Source organism: Clarias gariepinus, chromosome 13, assembly GCF_024256425.1.
Source record: "Clarias gariepinus isolate MV-2021 ecotype Netherlands chromosome 13, CGAR_prim_01v2, whole genome shotgun sequence".
In the NCBI taxonomy this organism is placed as follows: Eukaryota; Metazoa; Chordata; class Actinopteri; order Siluriformes; family Clariidae; genus Clarias; species Clarias gariepinus.
In genome coordinates, this window is record NC_071112.1 from 434524 (window position 1) to 455345 (window position 20822).

Consider the following 20822-nt stretch of genomic DNA (forward strand, 5'->3'; position numbering starts at 1 on the left):
TCTCTGTGGTGACTTGGCGCATGCGCCGTTGTACTCCGGTTTCCTGTGTGCCTTGTTGACATGCGCGGTAGCGGAGCGCATGCGCAGTGTGCGTGGGTTTGGGTAGTGACAGCTAGCCGCTGAGGTAAGAGTTTTATTTTATAAATGTTAAATTTTCACCTTTAGAGTTAGAGCTCTGCAGTAATATAAAGGCTTTTAACTATTTGGTCTGTTTTAAGAGGAAGAAAAATCGCTTTAATGAGATAAGCGTTGTGCTGTTGTGTAGCTAGCCTGCTGGTTAGCTTTGTGCTAACTCTGTGGAGAATAACAGCAGCTCTCACAGCTCCTGGGCTTCAGTAAAGCTCGAGTTATTATAAAAGTTTACTTCGTCATCAGTGTTTATCTCTGTACAGTGAAATGTAGTGACAGGAATCAACAGTCACCTTCCGATACGATATTATTACGATATCTCGGTACCGATTCTATAAGTATCACGATTTTATAAATGACCCGATTTTATATTACAATCCCCCCCCCCCCCCCCAATTTTAAAACCTTGATCTTTTTTTTTTTATTGCTGTAGCTTGAAAGTTTTATACCTTAACGTTATTCATGCCTGAACTAATCAATTAATTAAACGTAGCCCATTCCTTATTAAATTAGTTGTCTCACTTAAAACACAAGCGCAGCATTTACACACTACTAACTAACATGAGGTAACATTTAACTTCGAATTCATTTAAACAAAAAGCTACACTGTCACTGAGCAGCGTGTATCTCTGTCATTCAATTCAATTCAATTCAATTTTATTTATATAGCGCTTTTAACAATGGTCATTGTCCCAAAGCAGCTTCACAAAAAAAAATGAAATATTTTTTTTTTTTTTTTTTTTTTTTAAGAAAGAAAAGAAAAGAAAATATTTGGAAGTGTGTATGTGTGAGAAAAATGTGTCTAGATAATAATTAAATGAATGGATGATGAATGAAATGTCTCTGATGAGCAAGCCAAGGGTGACGGCGACAGTGGCAAGGAAAAACTCCCTGAGATGGCAATAGGAAGAAACCTTGAGAGGAACCAGACTCAACAGGGAACCCATCCTCATCTGGGTGATAACAGATAGAAATAACATCAAGTGTGTTGTGCAGGTGAAAGTTCAATATATCAGAAGTTGTGTAGATTCAGTTCAGCAGTAGGTGCAGAGGGCAGATGGGGTCAGATCACTGGAAGCACAGGAGCAGGATGTGTAGCTCCAGCCATCATAAAGCAGAATCTAGCTGGAGCAGGTCCTTCTCAAGATGCTTTAGAAACCTCGCAGGGTTGGCCTTTGTCTACTGAAGCTGGCACAATCTCCAGATGTCTCAGGATGGGTAGAAAAATACAGAAAAGATGGAGAGAATTAGCGTAGTTGCCATTCAGGATAAGTGTAATGGAGTATGAGGTTATGGGATGAGTTACGCGTATGCCAGATTAAAGAGATGCGTCTTGAGCCTACTTTTGAATTGGGAAACCGTGTCTGCTCCCCGAACAGTGTCTGGAAGGCTATTCCAAAGCTTTGGAGGCAAATATGAAAATGCCCTGCCCCCTTTTGTAGATTTTAAAATTCTGGGAATTACCAGAAGTCCGGAGTTTTGTGATCTTAAGGAGCGTGGCGGATTATAGCGTATCAGAAGACTGGTTAGGTATGAGGGAGCTAAACCATTTAAAGCCTTGTATGTAAGTAGTACTATTTTGTAATTAATTCTAAATTGAACAGGTAGCCAGTGCAGGGATGATAATATAGGTGTTATATGATCATATTTTCTGGATCTAGTGAGAACCCTGGCGGCTGCATTTTGGACTAACTGTAGCTTGTTTATTGAGGATGCAGGACAACCACCTAGTAATGCATTACAATAGTCCAGTCTGGAGGTCATGAATGCATGAACTAGCTTTTCTGCATCAGATACGGATAGGATACTCCTAAGTTTGGCAATATTTCTAAGATGGAAAAAGGCTGTTTTTGTGATATTGGAAATATGATTTTCAAAAGACAAGTTGCTGTCTAATATCACGCCCAGGTCTTTTACTGTCATCTGCCGTAATTATTATTTCTAAACAAACTCAGCAAACAATTCACTCCTACCACATGGGATAAAATGTGTGACTAGTTCAGGGAACGTCACCAGTAGGGTTATAAAGAAACAGCGGCGTTTACCACCTCAATCACCACCAAAGGTTGAGACTAATTTGCTCACAGAGTTTGGTGAAAATAGGCTTTTATAGTGTGTGATTTTTGATAATGTAACACCATTAAAAAAACTCGTTTCTGTTGCGTCACTCAGAAGCTTCTGCGCTCAGTACAGAATGGTTTATATCTGAGGCTGATCAGCTGATCGCTGGTCGCGGAGAATCAAACAGAAAACAAACCGATTCTGGTCACTGACTAATCGCCTAGTTCATCTCTATTATAAATGTAAAGATAGTTTTTATAAAATTGGTTTTGGAATCAGTGTGAGCTATGTGAATCAGCACACCAAAGAATCGCGGTTCATAATTGGATCTCTAATGAAATTTGTATGCCTGCTGCAGTGGAGATCTGAGTGTAAAAATAATTAAGGATAAATGATGACAATTAAAATAATGAAGTGTGCAAGGTTTTGTACAGACTAAAAATACTCCTAATGTTTTGTCTGTATGCATCATGTCTGTATGCATCATGTTGTAACAAAGTCACTTTGTTACACTGCTGTGACTTTAACTATCTATAATGCTGCTCGTATTTCACACCCACTGTGTGTCTGAATGGCAGGCGAGAGACATGGACAGTGCTGAGGACGCAGCTCAAAGGCCTTCCACTCTAGATCTCGCAGGAATAGAGGACGACGTAAACGCAGCCCGTGCTTCCTCAGACGCCGCCGATATGAGCGGCCTTCCCACCGTTGCAGACGCTCTCTTCCAGGAGGAGACCATTGACCTGGACGTGGAAGCGTTCGTCTCTCCTCAGGACGACAGCGCCGCTTCCGGGAGCGTCACGGATAAGCTGAATGATCAGATGATGGAGAGCGTCATGATCTCTGATTCTCCCAATAGCGAGGAGGAGGACGTCCCCATCGACTGTCTGTTGGAGCACACAGATGACAAGGAGTCTCTTAACTCCAAAGAGCCCGAGGAGGACAAAGTGAAAGAGGAAAAGACAGAGGCTGGAAGTGAACAGACCACACCTGATGTTGCTGTTGAACCTGAGACACCTCCAGCTTTAGTTGAGAAAGAGAAGACAGAGGACAGTCATGGGGACGGCACAGAGGACGATGTTACAGCCATGACACACACTCCAGGCACCCCCAAAGCTAAAGCCACAGAGCTGGAAGACGCCAATCCTGTGATTAAGGACGAGCCTATTCCAGTGTGCACGATTTTCAGCCAAGGGGTGCAGAATAAAGCCCAGTCGCTGGTGCCTGATGGATTTCAGCCCACTTTGGTCAAATCCCCGAGCTTTACAACAGGCCATAATGAAACTCCCAGTAAACTAGCTCCCCTGGTGTCTCAGCCCAGTCCCAGCCTCAGTAAATTCTTCACCGATAACGGCACTGTTAACCCTGCCTCGGACTTCTTTGACTCCTTCACCACGTCCTCGTCTTTTATTTCGGTCAGCAACCCAAACGCAGAGTCTCCGACGTCCCCGGCCCCTCGTGAGCGCCAGCTGTCCTCGGGCGGCCTACTTCCAGACGGAGGCACCGCAGGGACTTACTTCGGTCCCGCTCCCCACGAAAGCACAGCGAGACCCGGGACGGGGCCTGCAGAGCCCGCGATGAACATCACCAAGCTACAGGCGGTGTTCTCAGGCAGCGATGATCCGTTTGCGAGCGCTTTGAGTATGAGTGAGGTGGACAGACGCCACGACGCCTGGCTTCCCTCTGAGGAGACACGGAGAGTGCTGATCTCTGTAGCTACGCAGCAGGTCAACCCTGTGCACGTCGACAGGGACAAGCTGTCCATGCCCGGACTCAAGTTCGACAATCTCCAGGTAAGTGACTTGGCTTGTGCTAGTCTGATGATTCCCGCGGGATGGCACTTTTTTTTTTTTAATGTTCTCTTTCAGAAAGCGTCACCAAGTCAACATGTAGGCCTGTGTTTCAATCTCCTGATGATCGAGCCGTTACTATAGAAACTGAAATGCCTTATATTAAGGCCGTCGATATTTTTGTGTGTTTTGCAGCAGGTATAACTGCCAGAGCTCCTGTTGGAGCAAACCTTCTGACCAATCAGATAAGAGAATTCAGCACTGCTGTGTTATTAAGCCCACTAATAATCTTGTGTAATAGATTGTTAGGAATTTAACCCATGTAGTTCTGTTTATTTCCAGCTTTTTAACCAAAGATTGTCACGTTCCAGAGATGCTTTTGCTGCCACAGTCACTTTTTTTTTATTATAATTGAAATGAACTGTGAGGTGTGTGTGAGAGAGTGAGAAAAGCAAGAGGTGAAAAAGCTTACACTCCAAATGTTGCAGGGTGATGCAGTAAAGGACCTGATGCTGCGTTTCCTTGGCGACCAGGCAGCGACCAAGAGGCAGGTTCTCACAGCTAACTCTGTGGAGCAGAACTTCCTGGGTCTCAAGCAGCTGATCGTAAGTTACACTTCCTGTTCGTTTCTGTGGAAAAGTGGCACATCTTGCAGGTAATATTCAGGATGATCAAAGAAGAGCTACAGTACCTTTACAGGCAAGAATCTCCCCAACCTAGGTTTAAAGTCTTACAGAGTATTATTCATTCAGCGGGTTTCTGACCACAACATGGCCACAATAGAGTTTATATTGTCTGACAAAACAAAACCTCAATCTTACTGGTGTTTTAACCTAAAATGCTCCAAGATCAAATTTTCTGTTTCTTAATCTTTTGGGAAGAATGGAGAGGATTGAAAGGGGAATTCACATCTTTAGGGACATGGTGGGAGGTTGGAAAAGCACAAATTAATTTTTTTTGCCAGCAATACACAATACATACAATGCAATTAAAAAAAGTGCAGTTGAAGAATTAGAGCGGGAGATAAAAAAAACCTAGAAAATTAAATACTTGCAAAAAATTTTAAGGAAAAAAGAAACTCCTTAAAAACAAAAAAGATGGCACTGAGCTCTTATTTACATGAGCAGGCAAAAGGACCTCATCAGATCACAAATCTCCAACATCAAAGACATTTATGCCCCAACCTTCTACTTCTTTAACCTGGAATGGAAAACATGACGAAACAACCAAATGCTGTACTTAAAAAGTCCTAATGGCACCACAACCACATCTCGTGAAGAAATGAGAAAAATTGCAATAGACTTTTACAAAGAACTATACCATGAGGAGGCCACTGATCCGCAATGCAGAGAGAAACTAACAAACTTCCTACCAAAGCTAAAGGAAGAACAAAAGAAAGCATTAGACACGGACATCCAAATTTAGGAACTGGTAGTACTTCAGTACAGCAGCTAGCATCCACTGGATGATGGACTCCCATTGATGGACTCCCAGCCGATTTTACAAACAGTTCTGGGAAACATTGAGAGCAGTTTTAAACAAGGTTTTAACTGGTCTATAAACAATAGCAAATTACCGACAAGCTGCACACGGGCTCTGCTTCCTAAAAAGGGGGACTTGGGTGTTTTAAAATACACAGAATACAAAATACTATTAAAGTGTTTGTCAAACAGACTAAAGGAATACAGAGGCACAATAATACACACAAGTGAGACCTATTGTATACCTGGACGCACAATAATGGACAATGTTTTACTGTACTGTTACTGTGATATGATAGAACTGTGTAAAATCAATTCTTATGACCTGGGGTTTTTTATCTATAGACCAAGAAAAAGCATTCGATTCGAGATTGGTGTGAGTGGACCACACCAATCTCTTTTATACATTAAATGCATTTGGGATTAAAACAAGGTTCATAGCATGGATCAAGCTTTTATACACAGATGCTTGTATCATGCTTAAAGTTGGGGGAGGAGTTAGGTGTCCTTTTAAAATACAACAAGGGATCAGACAAGGGTGCCCACTGTCAGGCTATTGAACCTCTTTTATACCAACTAAAGAAACATAAAGGGAAACAGAATGTGGCATACCAGACATAGGAGTTGCATCAGCTTATGCAGATGATATACTGGTTTTTATTAGCAAGAGGACATTCAGGTTTTATTAAACAAGAGGACATTCAGGTCCTCTTCAATAGCTTTAAAATGTATCAGGCTGTGTCTTCCTCACGTGTCAATTTGGGCAAATGTGAAAGTTTTATTGTAGGTCAGTGGCAGGGAAAACAATTTCCCAAACTTCCAGAGAACTTGCAATGAGGAAGAACAGGGATACAAGAAAAGAACAGAAATACCTGGGAATCTACCTAGGGGACGAAAAATACTTGCAAAAAATACTGGGAAGGTAAGTGCAAAGTTGTCAAAATGGACCTGGGTCCTGTCCCAGCTGTCTTACAGGGGAAGGGTGCTGGTCGCCAACAACTTGGATGCCTCAATGCTGTGGCACAGGTTCACAGCCCTTGAACCACCAGAAACAGCAGTCAGAGAGATTCAGAAAAGGATAGTGGACTTGTTCTGGAACAGGCAACACTGGACACGGGCACCAGTCCTTTACCTGCCGATACAGGAAGGCTTTACCTGCCGATACAGGACTTTATGAAAAAATAGACCACAAGGACCTACACAGCATGTCTACTACTTCAAAAAGTCTAGCTTTTAAAATACGACAGACATTTGTCATAATGGACTTAAATGAGATCAACACATCAAAGACAACAAGGTTTTATCGGACAGTTTTAAATGCGTGGTCTTTACTTTTGAGAATCAGCAGAACAGGGGACCAGCCATGCTACTGTGTAAATCAAGAGCTGATATTCAACAACCCACTGATTTCAGCAGAAATCCTGACATCAAGGAACCTACATCAACTAAAGGCTGAACTGAACTTAGCTTGAGTACTGGTGAAGCATGGAAACCTACAACTACATTTGGGGAGGAAGCAAAAATCCAGTCTCATTGACTGCTGCGGGGAATGTTGAAAGAGGTAGATTCTAGCGCTGCCTCCAGAGTTTAAGGAGGCTTTGGAACAGGGCTCTGGAGGGGAATGGGGCTCTAGCAACCCTTTTCCTCTCTTTCCATCTTCAGACTTTAAAAACGCCATCAAGAGAGCCCTATACACAGTCAGTGTGAAGGTCACCCATCAGAGCTCTCTGGCCGGGGTGAAGGAGTCGAGGTGGTCGGATCCGCTGGCACCGGGCTCTTCCTCATGAGGCAGCTGGGGTCTCTGTACAAACTCCCTGTGGAGAAGCACACAACTGATCTACAATGGAGGATTGTGCACAAATGGGCACATAGCACATATCAACTCCACCGTAGCTAAAACATGCCCCTTCTGTGGGAGGGAGGAAACTTTAGACCACCTTTTTTTAAGATGTGGTGGCTAAGGCCGGGAAAAAGGGTAAATTATTTAAGTAAAATTGGGATTAAAGGAGGGAGGACGGAAAGAAAGGGGAAGGAAAGAATGTGCACGTGCAGGTCCGAGGCAGTGCCTAGCTGGCATGAGGGCACACGGCTGACATAAGGTGGCGGTGGACGGAGTGGCAGAATAGAGCACGTGGAGGCAGCGCTCCTGCGTGCTCCCTCAATGGTTCTTCTCCCGCTAACGATGGCCGGCCTGGCCTCTTCCAGCTTTCTCTTGACGCGGCCTTAGGCGGTAGTCCTCGCTGACGTCCGTCGGATGCACGGCTTTCCCAGCTGGGATCGGGAACCTTAACGCAGTCCTCCTCGTGGCCTTTTCCTCTTCGGTGGCGGGGATGTGAAGGCGCGCTTGGCGCAGGAATGAAGTTGCAGCGGAAGCTCGCGCAGTTCTTTTCCGTGCTGTTCTCAGCGCAGAGATCAAAAGACAGAATTTCTGGCTCCTCTTTAGTTTCGCGCTTCAAGTCTCCAGGGCGCGTCATATCGCCCTGATCGCTTGCCACTCTCTCCTACTGCACCACACATCTCTTTACGTTCTTCCCGGACCCCGAACTAAACTCCATATCTTGCTTTTATGATGCGGAGCAAGCCCGAGATCCTATTAACGTTAATTATTGCCAGCTGGCCCAAATAGGCGGGCCCGTCCCTTTGCATATCTGCAGAAGGGGATGGAGCCTACGGAGTGAGCAAGAAATGATAATAGATTTGGACACACGCCCATCACAGACGCACGCCGTACCATTACGTATACTCTAAGTTATTGGTGCTCTGATTTGACTCTGTCAAACCAATATAGAATTTCTTTTGTGATTAAACCAATTTACCTAACTTTTGTCCACTATGTCTAGATTTTTTTATTTTTTTATTATTATACAATTATTATACTGTTTTATTTATGCAAAAGGTACAATTGCTTTCTTGGGGGCGGTGTTTATAAATGGGCTACAGTATGAGTTCTAGTAGTAATGTTCTTTGGGCTGTTTTTTTCAGGGGTTTTGTCAATGTGATCTGGCAACCAAGAGTTTTAACAAGCGAAAATGCAATGCGTGTATGTACGAGAGAGAATTTACGAGTAAAAGTATTTGTGTGAGTGCAAAATAAGTATGAGTTTCGCACTCAAGATTGAGGTCTGAATACAGCGCAGTACACAGCAGGAGGAATATTTTATTTTGCATTCTGGTGGTTGAACTTTGCAGTTAACCCGTGGTTCACATGTGCTGAAACACAGAGAGCGATCCGTACAGAGATGGAGGTTGGAACTGATGACAAACACCATTTTTCCTGGAGATCATCGAAAAGAAGATAAAAAAGGAACTCCCATAAACTGGATGTGACGATCCCTGTTGTAATGAACAGGGATCCAATTAACTTCCAATGATCTCACTACTTTACTAAACTGATTAAAGTCTTTCATTTTTAGAATGTCTTCCAACTATCTAATTTAGAAATTACTATTTAAAGTATTTGTTGATTACTAGCTATACAGTTACCGACACACTCGATACCCGTGCCTGCCTGACATCACTAAAGCTCTTGTGGCTAAATAAACACACATTCCCTCAGCTCTGCTGCAAACTCTAGTGGAATGTCTTCCCAGAAGAGTGAAACCGTATTATACACTGACGTTTTAGAAGGGGAATTTGAAATTACTGGAATCGGTTTAAGAACCTTTCAACACATTATTAAACCCTGGAGGGATGAAGTCAAACTGTCAACTCTGTGGAAGTGATGAGGTCATTAATAAAACAATCATGAGCGAAGATCACTTAAACACTTGGTGAAGTCGCATGGTGAAGGAAAGTGACTGTGTATGTGATTTTAATTTAATTTGAATGTGGTCACAGGTTCAATGTCCGCCACCACCAAGTTGCTCCTGAGCGAGGCCCTTAACCCTCACCTGCTCAGATGTATAATGAGATAAAACCTAAGTCTCTCTGGATAAAGGCGTTGGCCAATAAATGTAATCGAATCTGAAGGTGACTGAATGAAATGTTAAGATTTTCTTCATAAACAAACAAGCTCTAAACTGATCAGTCTAGTTATTTTTTACTGGAATAATTAGAAGTAAAGAATATGTGTTACAATATTTCGTCTGGGGTAGTGGTCTATTATAAATAACAACTTTAAGTGAAATAATATTCCTCCATGCTGCATCATGATGCAGTACCACCTCTGTCCACAAGAAAACATAGAAAGACTTTCCGTTAGTCCAGTGAAGCAAAAAAAGCACATTTTGTGTCTGTATGATGCCTGGAGAAATATGCTTTTAAGAGAGAGGTGTGTGTGTGTGTGTGTGAGAGAGAGAGAGAGAGAGAGAGTTTTGGAGTTGTAGGTTGTATTCCCATCTGTAGCCTAAGGGGTTTATCTCACTGCATCACTGAGCTGCTTTCAAGCAAAACTGTCAGACACACACGAACAGGTCAGAACTGTTCAGCCTTCCCCACTGTGCCTGTGCCCTTCAACAACAGACAAACATGCACAAAATACTGTGTAAGTCCTGTGTGTGTGTGTGTGTGTGTGTGTGTGTGTGTGTGTGTGTGTGTGTGTGTGTGTGTGTGTGTGCGCGAGAAGGATTCAGGGTTAGAGAGTTAGTCGAGAACTGCTTGTGCTGATGTGCCGCTCCCTCCAGCATCCCCAGTGGGGCAGTTTGAGTTAATCCCAGCTATCCTGCGTTTTTATAGGCTCAGCTCTAAACCTTGCAACTGGGAGACTTACTTTATTTGCTTTGCTCAGGACATCGCACGAACACGGGTGTTTGCTCCAACACACCGACTCCGCTAGCGCTGTGTTTCTTTTTACCTGACAGATGGCTTCAGGGTCGGTGTATTCCTGGTCAAGTGTGCAGATGATTGTTTTATATTTTAAATGAGCCTTACATTAGAACTCTTTACCTTCTGGTTCCTACTCCGTTCAAACTCTGCAATGCAACAAAACTGTACATGATGGATGAACTGAACTGAAATGGCTCCCTCCTGTGTTTAAGTGCAGCACACTTGGCTGTTGTAGACTGTTTTGCCGATATAAAAGGTTAATATGAAGTTAAAATATGAAAATGTATGCAGAATATTGAGTTTTATTTTCCTAAAAAATAAAATCAGTAAGCTGCAGTAGAAACAGATTATCAATGCCCATTACAGAGAGACGTGAAAAGATTACCATGAAAAGGTTCTCCATATTAACATTCCATATCAGTTTCATTGGTTTTATAAATTAGATATGCAGATCAAGTCAAGTCGTTCTTATTAAAGTGTTCAGGTGAATTTTTTTGAGCATTTGCGAGCTCAAATCCTAAAGTCTAACATCCCTCATGTGATTAAGAAGCTACAAACATTGACTTCATTCATTTCTGTATTATAACTTAAGATTAAGGTTAAAGACAACTTAATGCTTCACGAGGAAAAGTTCAGAACTCCCTCTCCCTCTCTCTCTTTTTCTCTGTCTCTCTCTGTCACTCCCTGTCTCCCTCTCTCAAGATTCAAGATTCAAATTCAAATTTTATTTGTCACATACACAGTCATATACAGTACGAAATTTAGTGAAATGCCTATACGACTGCCATTGACCCTAAAAGAAAATTAAAGTTTACAAATAAAAATAAAAATAGAACTAAAAATAAAAATAGAAATATGATGTACATAAAAATAGAAATATACTGTACAAATTGAAATATACTGTACTGGATTCAAAAGTGCTTTAGTTGGCATGACAAATATTTACATTCGTATTGCCAAAGTTTAGAAATAAGGCACAAGAAAATCAACAACAAAAACAGAACTGTATAGAATGAGTAACAATAAATACATGTATATAAAAAAGAGTACAGACATTTTTGACTCTCATGAACATTTATAATAAAAAAAAAGCATACATACAGTATATCTCCCCCTGTCTCTCTCTCTCCCTGTCTGTCTGTCTCTCTCTGCCTGTCTCTCTCTCCCTCTCTCTCTCCTCTTTCCTTTCTCTCTAACTGTGAAGCCTCCTACACTTCTCAGCTCCAGTGACGCACTTATATAAGCACACAGTGTGTATAAATACATTTGGCTGTGTGGATCGGTCTCTCTCTCTCTCTCTCTCTTTCTCTCTCTCTCTCTCTCTCTCTCTCTCTCTCTCTGCCTGGAGCTGACGTGTGAGTGCAGGTGACAGTTCCACATGTCTGTGTGCTCGTGTGTGTTCTGGTGCTTCTGGAGATCGTGGATTCTCTTCACCAGACTGACTGCAGCAGAGCTTCCGTGGGTGACTCATGCTGCAGTGTGTGTGTGTGTGTGTGTGTGTGTGTGTGGTAGGCCAGCGATAGGACTCTTGTAATTGTCACTATTGTGTCTCAGCACGGTGACACAGAGACGCAAGCGAGAGTGTGTGTGAACAGGATCAATGTAAATAAAATTCAGTAAGTAACTAACTTAGTTAGTTAGTTACTTGGCTCATCATAGTTATTTACAGTGCTGTAAAAAAGTATTTTCCCCTTTCTGATATATTTGCATATTCATCACTTAAATTATTCAATTCATCAAACACACTTTAATATTACACTAGGGCAAATCAAGGAAGTACAAAATGTAGTTTTTAAAGAATAATCTAATAAATTAAAGGGAAAAAAAGCTATTCAAACCTACCTTGGCCCTATGTAAAACAGTAATTGCCCCTTAAACTTTAAACTGGCAGTGACACCAATGACTGCAATTAAGTGTTTGTGATAACTGGCACTGACTCTTATACTTCACTATGAAGGAATTTTGGGCCGCTTTTCTCTGCAGAAGTGTTTTAATTCAGCCCCACTGGAGGGTTTAACCTAAGTCACCCCACAGTATCACAATCTGATTTAAGTCTGGAATTTGACTAGGCCGCTCAAAAAACTTAATTTAGTTATTTTTTTCTAAACCACCAGAGGTGAACTTGCTGGTGTGTTTTGGATCATTGTTCTGCTGTATAACCCACATGTGCTTGAGGTTACGACCTGATGATCTGTCATTCTCCTTCAGGATTTACTGGTAGAGGGCAAAATTCATGGTTCCATTAATTACGGCAAGTCATCCTGAAGCTGTAAAATCCTGGACCATCACACTGTCACCACCATTGGTGACTGTTGGAATGATTATAAAACACATAGTTTTACGTCAGATGTCACGAAACACTTGTCTCATCTGTCCACTCAGGTTATTTTTGTGTAATATTAAAATGTCTTTGACAGGCTGAATTGTTTCAGTGTAATGAATACAGTGGATGTAACCTTGGATTACAGGCATAATTTGTTCCTGAAACTTGTATTTCAAAACACTTGTGAAGCAAACCGAATCTTCGTATAAGAAATAATGGAAACTCAAATTATTCGTTCTACAGCCCAAAAAAATAAATACATATAAATAATGAACACAAAATACTTGCTTTTTCTTTATACGCGCGCTGTACACACATACATACAGACACAAAATAAAATATATTTCTCGCACACACACGTGGTCACAGTGTTATAGTAAACAGTACACGTGTACACCGATGTTGATTAAACCAGTAAGAGGCGCACACGAAGACCCAGCAGGGGAGACGATTACCCACAATTCCGCAGCACAAGTAAGAGAGAAAAACCGTTGGCTCAGTTGTGATCACGTGACGCTCGGTGTCAAAACAAGAAGCGCATGCGTGATACATGATACTCGGTACTCGTAAATCAATACTTGTTTGTTTTCCAAGTCAAAATTTATTAAAAATCTTTGCTCATCTTGCAAACCGTGTTACTCTTAATCCGAGGTTCCACTGTAATATGAAAAAAAAAGTAGATTTTACATAACTTAATAAATTTTAGTTTTAGTTGCCATGTAAACATTCAGCTATTAAAGTGATTATATTTGCATTGTGACTCTTCAGAGTGAAATATAAAGTGAATAGTTCTTCACTCGTTATTGATGAGTTTGTGTTTATAAAAAAGACGAGTCGCTGTTTTGTTCTTTAGTTTTACCTTTTTGTCTGTGTGTGTGTCTGTGTCTGTGTGTGTGTGTGTGTGTGTGTGTATGTGTGTGTGTGTGTGTGACGTGTTCAACAGATAAGCCATGTGCTGTGAATCCTAATTTGGATTAGGTACTCTGAATTGTCCGTGTGTGTGTGTGTGTGTGTGTGTGTTTTTCCCATTGCTCCTTCCATCCAACCTGCTTTTCATTCCTTTCATTTCCTTCCTTGCTTCCTTTCTTTCTTTCTTCCATCCTTCAGTCCATCCCACCTCCGTTCCCTCCTTTCTTTCTTTCACACCCCCTCCCCCCTCCTCCCCCTCAGTTTCTTCAGTATTAACGATTCTGCTTTAATGGTTTGTGAAAGGAGCTCAGGATTCAAGCCAACATGAGCTAATGGGGTTGATGTTTGTGCTTCCAAAGCAAAGTTGTGTGTTTTTTATTTTGTTTGTTTTTTATTTTTGTTTTTTATTTTATTTTTCAAGCTGCTTAAACATAAAATTATTTTACAAAATTGATTTTTATGGCGCAAACTCAATAAAAATCAGCGTAAATACATTCATTTTCTCATTAGTTGGCCCATCGACTTTTTGTTTTTATTACAGGAATAATGCTGGTTTTGGAGATCATTCTTATTTTTTCTTATATTTTTCTGCAATAGTTCACCTGTTTTGATCCGGCGCCCAACCTTATTTTTCAGATAGCTTAATGTTTCTGTGTAATTTTCCGAACTCCAGCTTAATAGCCTGCACAGAGAAAGGAGAAAGCTTTGTTTTTGTTTCACTCGGCATAGTCGTCTCCTCTGCCCCTTTGTAATTTGGAGTGCAGACATCCAGGATCTCCGAAGCAGAACAATGAAGTGTGTGCTCAGTTGAGGGCAGTGTGAATTGCACTTAAGCTTCAGGAAGTCATGTTTTTTTTTTAAACAAAGAAGTCAGCAGGTGGATGTGAGTTGGTGTTGCAGATGCTGTAGGGTACATTGGATTTTTTTTTTTTTTTTTTAGGACTGTTATTAGTTCCGCTGTAGTTGAAGCTGTCAAAGTCTAGTCACTGAGGATTTTCCCCATGAGGCCCAACTTCATTATGAAAGAACACAGCGGTTTTAATCGAACAGTTCCAGGCTGTGAGGCAGGAAATAAGACACTTTCATTTTTGAATCCTGTGTCGATCTACCTGTTCTGGATGCAGGACTCATCAGAAAGATATTAGTCTTACCTTGGAATGGTGTGTCGCAGCACAGCGGGTCACTGTATTTCTGTACGAGAAACACACTCTACAATGCCGTGCTGTAATTTTCTTGTTGTTGTTTTGGGTTTGTTGCTTAAAAGATGGGAGTGTTTTCCCCAGAGTCTATTGAGGAGCCATAACATAAAACAAAACAAAAAAATTTATTTAAATTACAGGAAAAGTAGCTGATCCTCTGATCCTGTGATTAATCATTTCTCCTGTATTAACAGTTTGCTTTATAGATTGTGTAAAGGGATAAGCGTTCAGAGTGGATCTTGATTCAACACTGCATTGCATCTTATCTTCTCTTAAAGTATTCTTTATATTCATTATGATTAATACAGACAGGTCCATTCCAGCATGGCTATAAGTAAGAAATCACTTTGGTCCACTGAGCAGCAGTCCGGTTCTTTTTCTCCTTAGCCCAGGTAAGACACCTCTGACGTCGTCTCTGGTTCAGGAGTGTCTTGATACTAGCGATTTAGCAGTAGGCCATTTTCTGAAGACATATGTGTGTGGTGACTCCAGCCTCACTCCACTCCTTCTGAAGCTTTCCCAAGGTCTTGAATCGGCATTGCCTGACGATCTTCTCAAGGCTGCGCTCATCTCCGTTGTCTCTGCATTTTTTCAACATTTCAGTCAACTTTCCATAAACACTTTAATACTCACATAAATACTTTCAGTGATGACCATCCGTGGCTTATCCTCCACATGGAGGGGGTCAATGATCATCCCTGTTTCACACCAATGTGGTTGTGTGTACCGATCTTGACTGAGAGATACACCGTATTGATGCTTCACTTTGTATATGTTGGCCAGAATTCAGACACGACATTCAGCTGAGTTTCCCAGATCACCTCACGATACGTCACGGTATATTATAGACTTAAACATTTAAATTTCTAATACCGGGAGAGTACAACCCAAACTGTATCGGCAATTCAAAGCCTCTTCCTGTGAAGAGCCCGTGATAATAAGACTAATCCAGAGCAGGTTGAGAGTGCCTAAGGGTTGAGAGTACCTAATACAGAATGTGAAGAGTGTTTCAATTACAGCATGGCTAAACTCTGAGCACCTGCAATCCATCTCTTTCGAGAGTGTGAGCCTACGGAGAAATACATCAAGGCTGCCATGTTTGTTTGCTTCAAGTCTTCCTGATGAAAAGGCTTGTCTTCAGGTTCTTCTTTACTCCTTTCAGGGTTTTTTTTCCCTCTTTAGATTCTGCACCTCTCTGCATCTCGAGCCCCAAACGATTTGCACCAGGCTGTTATTTTCTTCTTTTAGACCAGTTAATTGTTTTTAATATGTGACTTTGCTTAAACTCACAGTGTATGTCATTTCTTTACAAACCTAGCCGAGCTCTTTAGCTGTGTTCTTTTATGAGACTCATTTGAGTGTGTCGAGTGTCTTCAGTTTCTGTCGATCCCAAGGCAGCTACGTGTTATTCTAGCTGGATAGTTATATAATTGCTTTGTGGTGAACTTTGTTTTTATGTTTCCTCAGAGTTTCCACACACCTACACGGTCTTAATTCAGAGATCCAGAGGTGGTCATGAAGGCCAATTAATCAGGCATTATGAAAGCGTTAAAAAAAAATAGGTCATGCTGTAGGTTTAGCCTTGGCCCATGTTTAAGAACACTATGTCGAATCATCAGACCAAATCAAACCTTTTGTTTTGCAGAACGGCTTATGGTTGTTAAAACTACAGGTTGTCCCCGACCTATGAACGATTTCTATTCCGGGAGCGTGTTCGTAAGTCGGATTTGTTCTTAAGTCCAACAAAGTGAGTCTTGTACGCCTTTAACACGAATATACAACATAAAGCATAAAAAAAACATTCTGGTTCTGTATTATGCAAGACTTTAAATGATGAATACTGGTGACGCAATGGGGTCAGCTGACCTCGTTTAAATTCGACTCGGAAGGGAACAGACAACTCTACATTGTGTTTGATGTGCACTTGAACGGAAACCATTTTGTCTTAGAGCTGTTTTCAACTGTATTGGATTGTGAGGATTTTCTGAATTTAGAATTATTTACCATCACGACAGCTTTACAATTCAATTAAATTTTATTTGTATAGCACTTTTAAATGTCATTGTTGCAAAGCAGATTTACAGGACAGACATTTTCTATTATTATGCTCCCGGAGTGATTCATTGAAACTGGTGAGGCCGACTCCAAACACACACACACACACACAAAATATACCTGACTGTAGACATTTTATACATACACTTAACTGTAAATATTGGTATCTGGTGCAATGCAATGTCTATTTTTTTTTATAATACATGTGAGCTACTTTCGTGATTTGTTCACATTCATGAATGCTCGTAGAATCGTGCTCTGTTCATATCTGCGGAAATTTGTAACTTGAATGTTCATAAGTCAGGGACTTACTGTACACGTTCACAAGGCAACTAAAAAAAGTTACACTAAGAAATCTGTATCTTGTAATCCAGACACACCGACTACAGACTGAGGTTTGTGCACTGCTGATTATATCCAGACACCCCCCCCCGCCCCCCAGCTCCCAAACACACCAGCACAGCGCGTACAGAACGCCATGTACACCACTAGCAGGATATTAAGTTCGTCCGTTGTGAATTCTCTCTCCTGCGCGTCCCAGTTGTGTTCGTGTCGGTGCATTTTAATACAACGTACAACGGCATCATATCCGCGTCCTTTTGACGCAAAGCATAAAACAAATGTTTTATTTTATCTATTTTGCGAGTACCTTGCAACCCCCGAATTTGCAGTACATCATAATGGACCCCCATTTCCACTCGCCTTGACTTTTTTATGTTCTGTCTCAGCGGCTGCAGCTGCTTTCGCCCATTTCCCTGCCAGTCGTTTTCAGCTTCATTTCCCGTCCTAATGAAGATTTAAAGGCACCCCGGCTGTACAGAGAACCAGAGAGACACGTTAGAGGAAGAGGCACACGGAGATGCTGAGCAGGACACAAATCTCAGGGCTCGGAGGGATGCAGGAAGAATATACATGAGATAGGAAAGAGTAAGCGGGAAAAAAAGAAACAGTGAATGTAGACTGAGGGGAAAGAGTGTGAGGGGGAACATTGCAACTCGGGAGACTGGAAATTTAATTAAAATAGATTGTTTTGTTTCCATAATGTTGTTCTGCAGGAAAGCACTGATCTAGTAAAGTCTTTGTAGCCAGTGTTTGAGTCACTGTTAAGGACAATGTTGTTGTCCTCAAACACTCACAAAAGTATCATCACTGAAATATTTCTCACTCATGTCTTTCTAACCAGGCCACAAAAAACTGGAGGGCAGCCGTAGACCTGACGGGGAGACTGCTGACGGCTCACGGACAAGGCTACGGCAAGAGCGGCCAGCCGAGCGCCCATACCGCCGACACGCTGCAGGTGAGCACACGGCCCCCCAGGATACTGAGGCGCACCACCACACACACACGTACCACCAGACTGGAGACGCGGTACAACAACCACCACTTCAGGTTTTTATGGTGTTAAGTGTTTGTTAGTGAAACTGGAGGAAAAATGGAAAGGGGAAGGTGGTAAAGAATTAGAAGAAATAAAACACTCTGGTTTGTGCTATTGTTAGACAATAATCAGCTCCAGGGTGAGAACATTACAGCGTCCAGACATGTGACAGTGTGCAGCACTCAGTCTAGTCTGTTCATAATATACTGTAGGTATTAATAACAAGTCTTTAATGGTGTTTTTTTGCACATCTAAGAACGGAAAGAGAGTCGACGATATCATAGCCATCAGTGACGGTAGGCACAGGAGCAAAATTGTCCACGATTCCTGAAAGGGAGGAACATTATTCTTCCTTTCGCTTGTCGATCAGAGCAACAATAGAAATTTGAAGGCATCTGTAAACTTATGGATTCGGAAAAGGGCGGATAGCTTTTTCCTCAAAGTGTGTTAGACTGTACTGAGACACACACACACACACACACACACACACACACACACACACACACACACACGGTAATCAGAGAGAGGTTGTGTGAGGTTTCACCCTTATGGTCCAGGTGGTTAAATATTGTACCTTAAAGTTCAGTTTTTTAATTACATTCTCATATTTAAAGAAATTACAATCAAGATACTAATAATAATGATTTGTTATTTTATGTAATAAAAGTTTTGTAAAACAGCCCTATATTGTTTAGAACCGGTTGGATCCGGCTGGGTATGGAGTCAGACAGATGTCTGCGTTACTCTGGTGTCACTCCCTCGATCTGTGCCTCCTCGATCACTTCCTGAAGATCATGTACAGCAGATGGTGTCGTGACCGCTCCTGCCTTCTTCACCATGCTCCTACAGTTCTCTATAGGGTTTAGGACTGAAGATGACCCAGGCCACGCCTCCAGAAGCTCCACACCCCCCTCGCACATGGGCAGTTCTTAACTAGTTTTTTTAGTTAATTAGCATAACTCATCATCTAGATAGGCGTGAACTAATTAGTGACATCACCAGTTCTGTGCACAGGGAGAACTGTAATACATGGCATATGGTGTCTTAATACTTTTGGCCTCCACTGTACATGATTCCATTCCGTTGTAAACACACACACAGTCGTCTCTCTCCCACTCACAATGAACTCGTCGTAGTACATCTGGCATTATGCATGTAATTGTGTAATTATGTTAATTTCCCCAGTGTGTGGAGACGTCTGAGAGACTGGGTGTAATGGGTGCGAGCTGGCTGGTGGGTGGGGCTCGGTAAATTAGTCAATAGATTGTGTTTTAATTCTGGTATAAGATGTGGATTGTTTATGAAGTAACACCACAGCTCAGCTTTGGCTCTCTGTCCATACACACACACACACACACACACACACACACACACACTGCCGTGTCAGCTATATCAAAGCCTTCCACCTCTCTGATGTCTGACCTCCAGTGGCACGCATACGTTCCACTCTGCTGACTCTCTCTCCGTGATAATGGAAAGTTACTGACTTTCATTATGAACGTTTTAGCCCTATAGGCTACAGAAAACACATTAGCATAATGAGTTCAATTAAGTCTTTAGATACATCTTAACTTTGATGCACCATCTTTATTTTTTGTTTTTGTTGTTGTTGCGTCTCTTAGAACAGGATTTTCCTTTGATGTTTTTATCAGAAAGTTGCTAGAACTTGAGTAATCATTCTTTAAGGGTTTCAAATGAATCTTGTGTGTTTTCTTTCAGTTATGGTTTGTGCGTCTGGCACTGTTGGTTAAGCTCAACCTCTTCCAAAATGCCGAGCTGGAGTTTGAGCCGTTTGGTTATCTGGACCAGCCGGACCTGTACTACGAGTACTACCCTACGGCGTACCCTGGGAGACGAGGTAGCATCTTCACCGACTGAGTGCTGCATCACAGTAACAGAACATTGATTTGTGAAGGAAAGTGGGAGAATTAAGACAATCCCAGATAAGGCGTGCACATTATTGAAAAGAAGGGCTTGAGCAGTTTGTTCACACTGAAGTGCAGAGGAGGCTTTGAAAGCCTTTTTAAACGACAGAGACAAAGCGTGAAAGAGACATTAATGGAATTATAATGTGTTTGAAGGTATGCATGTAAGACACGCATAATACAGGACCTGAATCGGGTTTTCGTCGTAGCCGCAGGCCATTTAGTCTGTTTGAGCATTAGTGTTTGTATTTTTTTTTTTCAGCTTTCAAGGTTACACTTCACTGATTAGAGCAATTGAAATCCTGCGCTGAAAAAAAAAAATCAGCTTTGTGTGGGGCTTTTCTTTCAAATAAAATCAAATGATAATACTCACTCTCTGGTTTTACTCTGCTGTAGTTTTAGTTTTGGAGAAAGAGAGTGCAGAGAAGTTCAGGACTAGACCTGAAGTCCGGAGTAGCGCCGGACACCAAGCCGCAGAACTCACCGTCTTAAGAGACAGGCAGGCTGTGCAGCCATTAATCTTGTCAGAGAGCCGCCTAATCAAATCCAGCTACACGACTGGACAAAGAGATAGAGAAAGAAGAAAATAGGGGAAAAAAGATTGAGGTGAAAGTAATTAAGGATTAATTATCCATATCTTAATAGCAATCGCAGATTTGTGGCTTTGCTTGTCTGATTGGGTTTGATTTACCCTTAGATAGCGTTCTTTATCAGCTTTCCATCCATGTTTTACTTTTATTCAGTTGCATACTGTGGTGAGGCGGTAATCTAATTTAGAGTATGATTGTGTATATTTACTTTACTACAAATGT

General features: G+C 41.7%; 1 protein-coding gene across 1 annotated transcript in view; it reads left to right on the top strand.

Annotated features, from left to right (window-relative positions):
- Window positions 1-38: 38 nt before the first annotated feature.
- trappc12 (trafficking protein particle complex subunit 12) overlaps window positions 39-20822 on the top strand; it is a 34249-nt gene continuing 13465 nt past the window's right edge. The window contains exons 1-5 of the mRNA XM_053509622.1: window positions 39-124; window positions 2769-3983; window positions 4469-4585; window positions 17894-18007; window positions 19805-19943. Coding sequence (XP_053365597.1) covers window positions 2778-3983; window positions 4469-4585; window positions 17894-18007; window positions 19805-19943 — 1576 coding nt within the window. The 5' untranslated portion in view covers window positions 39-124; window positions 2769-2777. The remainder of the gene's footprint in view (window positions 125-2768; window positions 3984-4468; window positions 4586-17893; window positions 18008-19804; window positions 19944-20822) is intronic.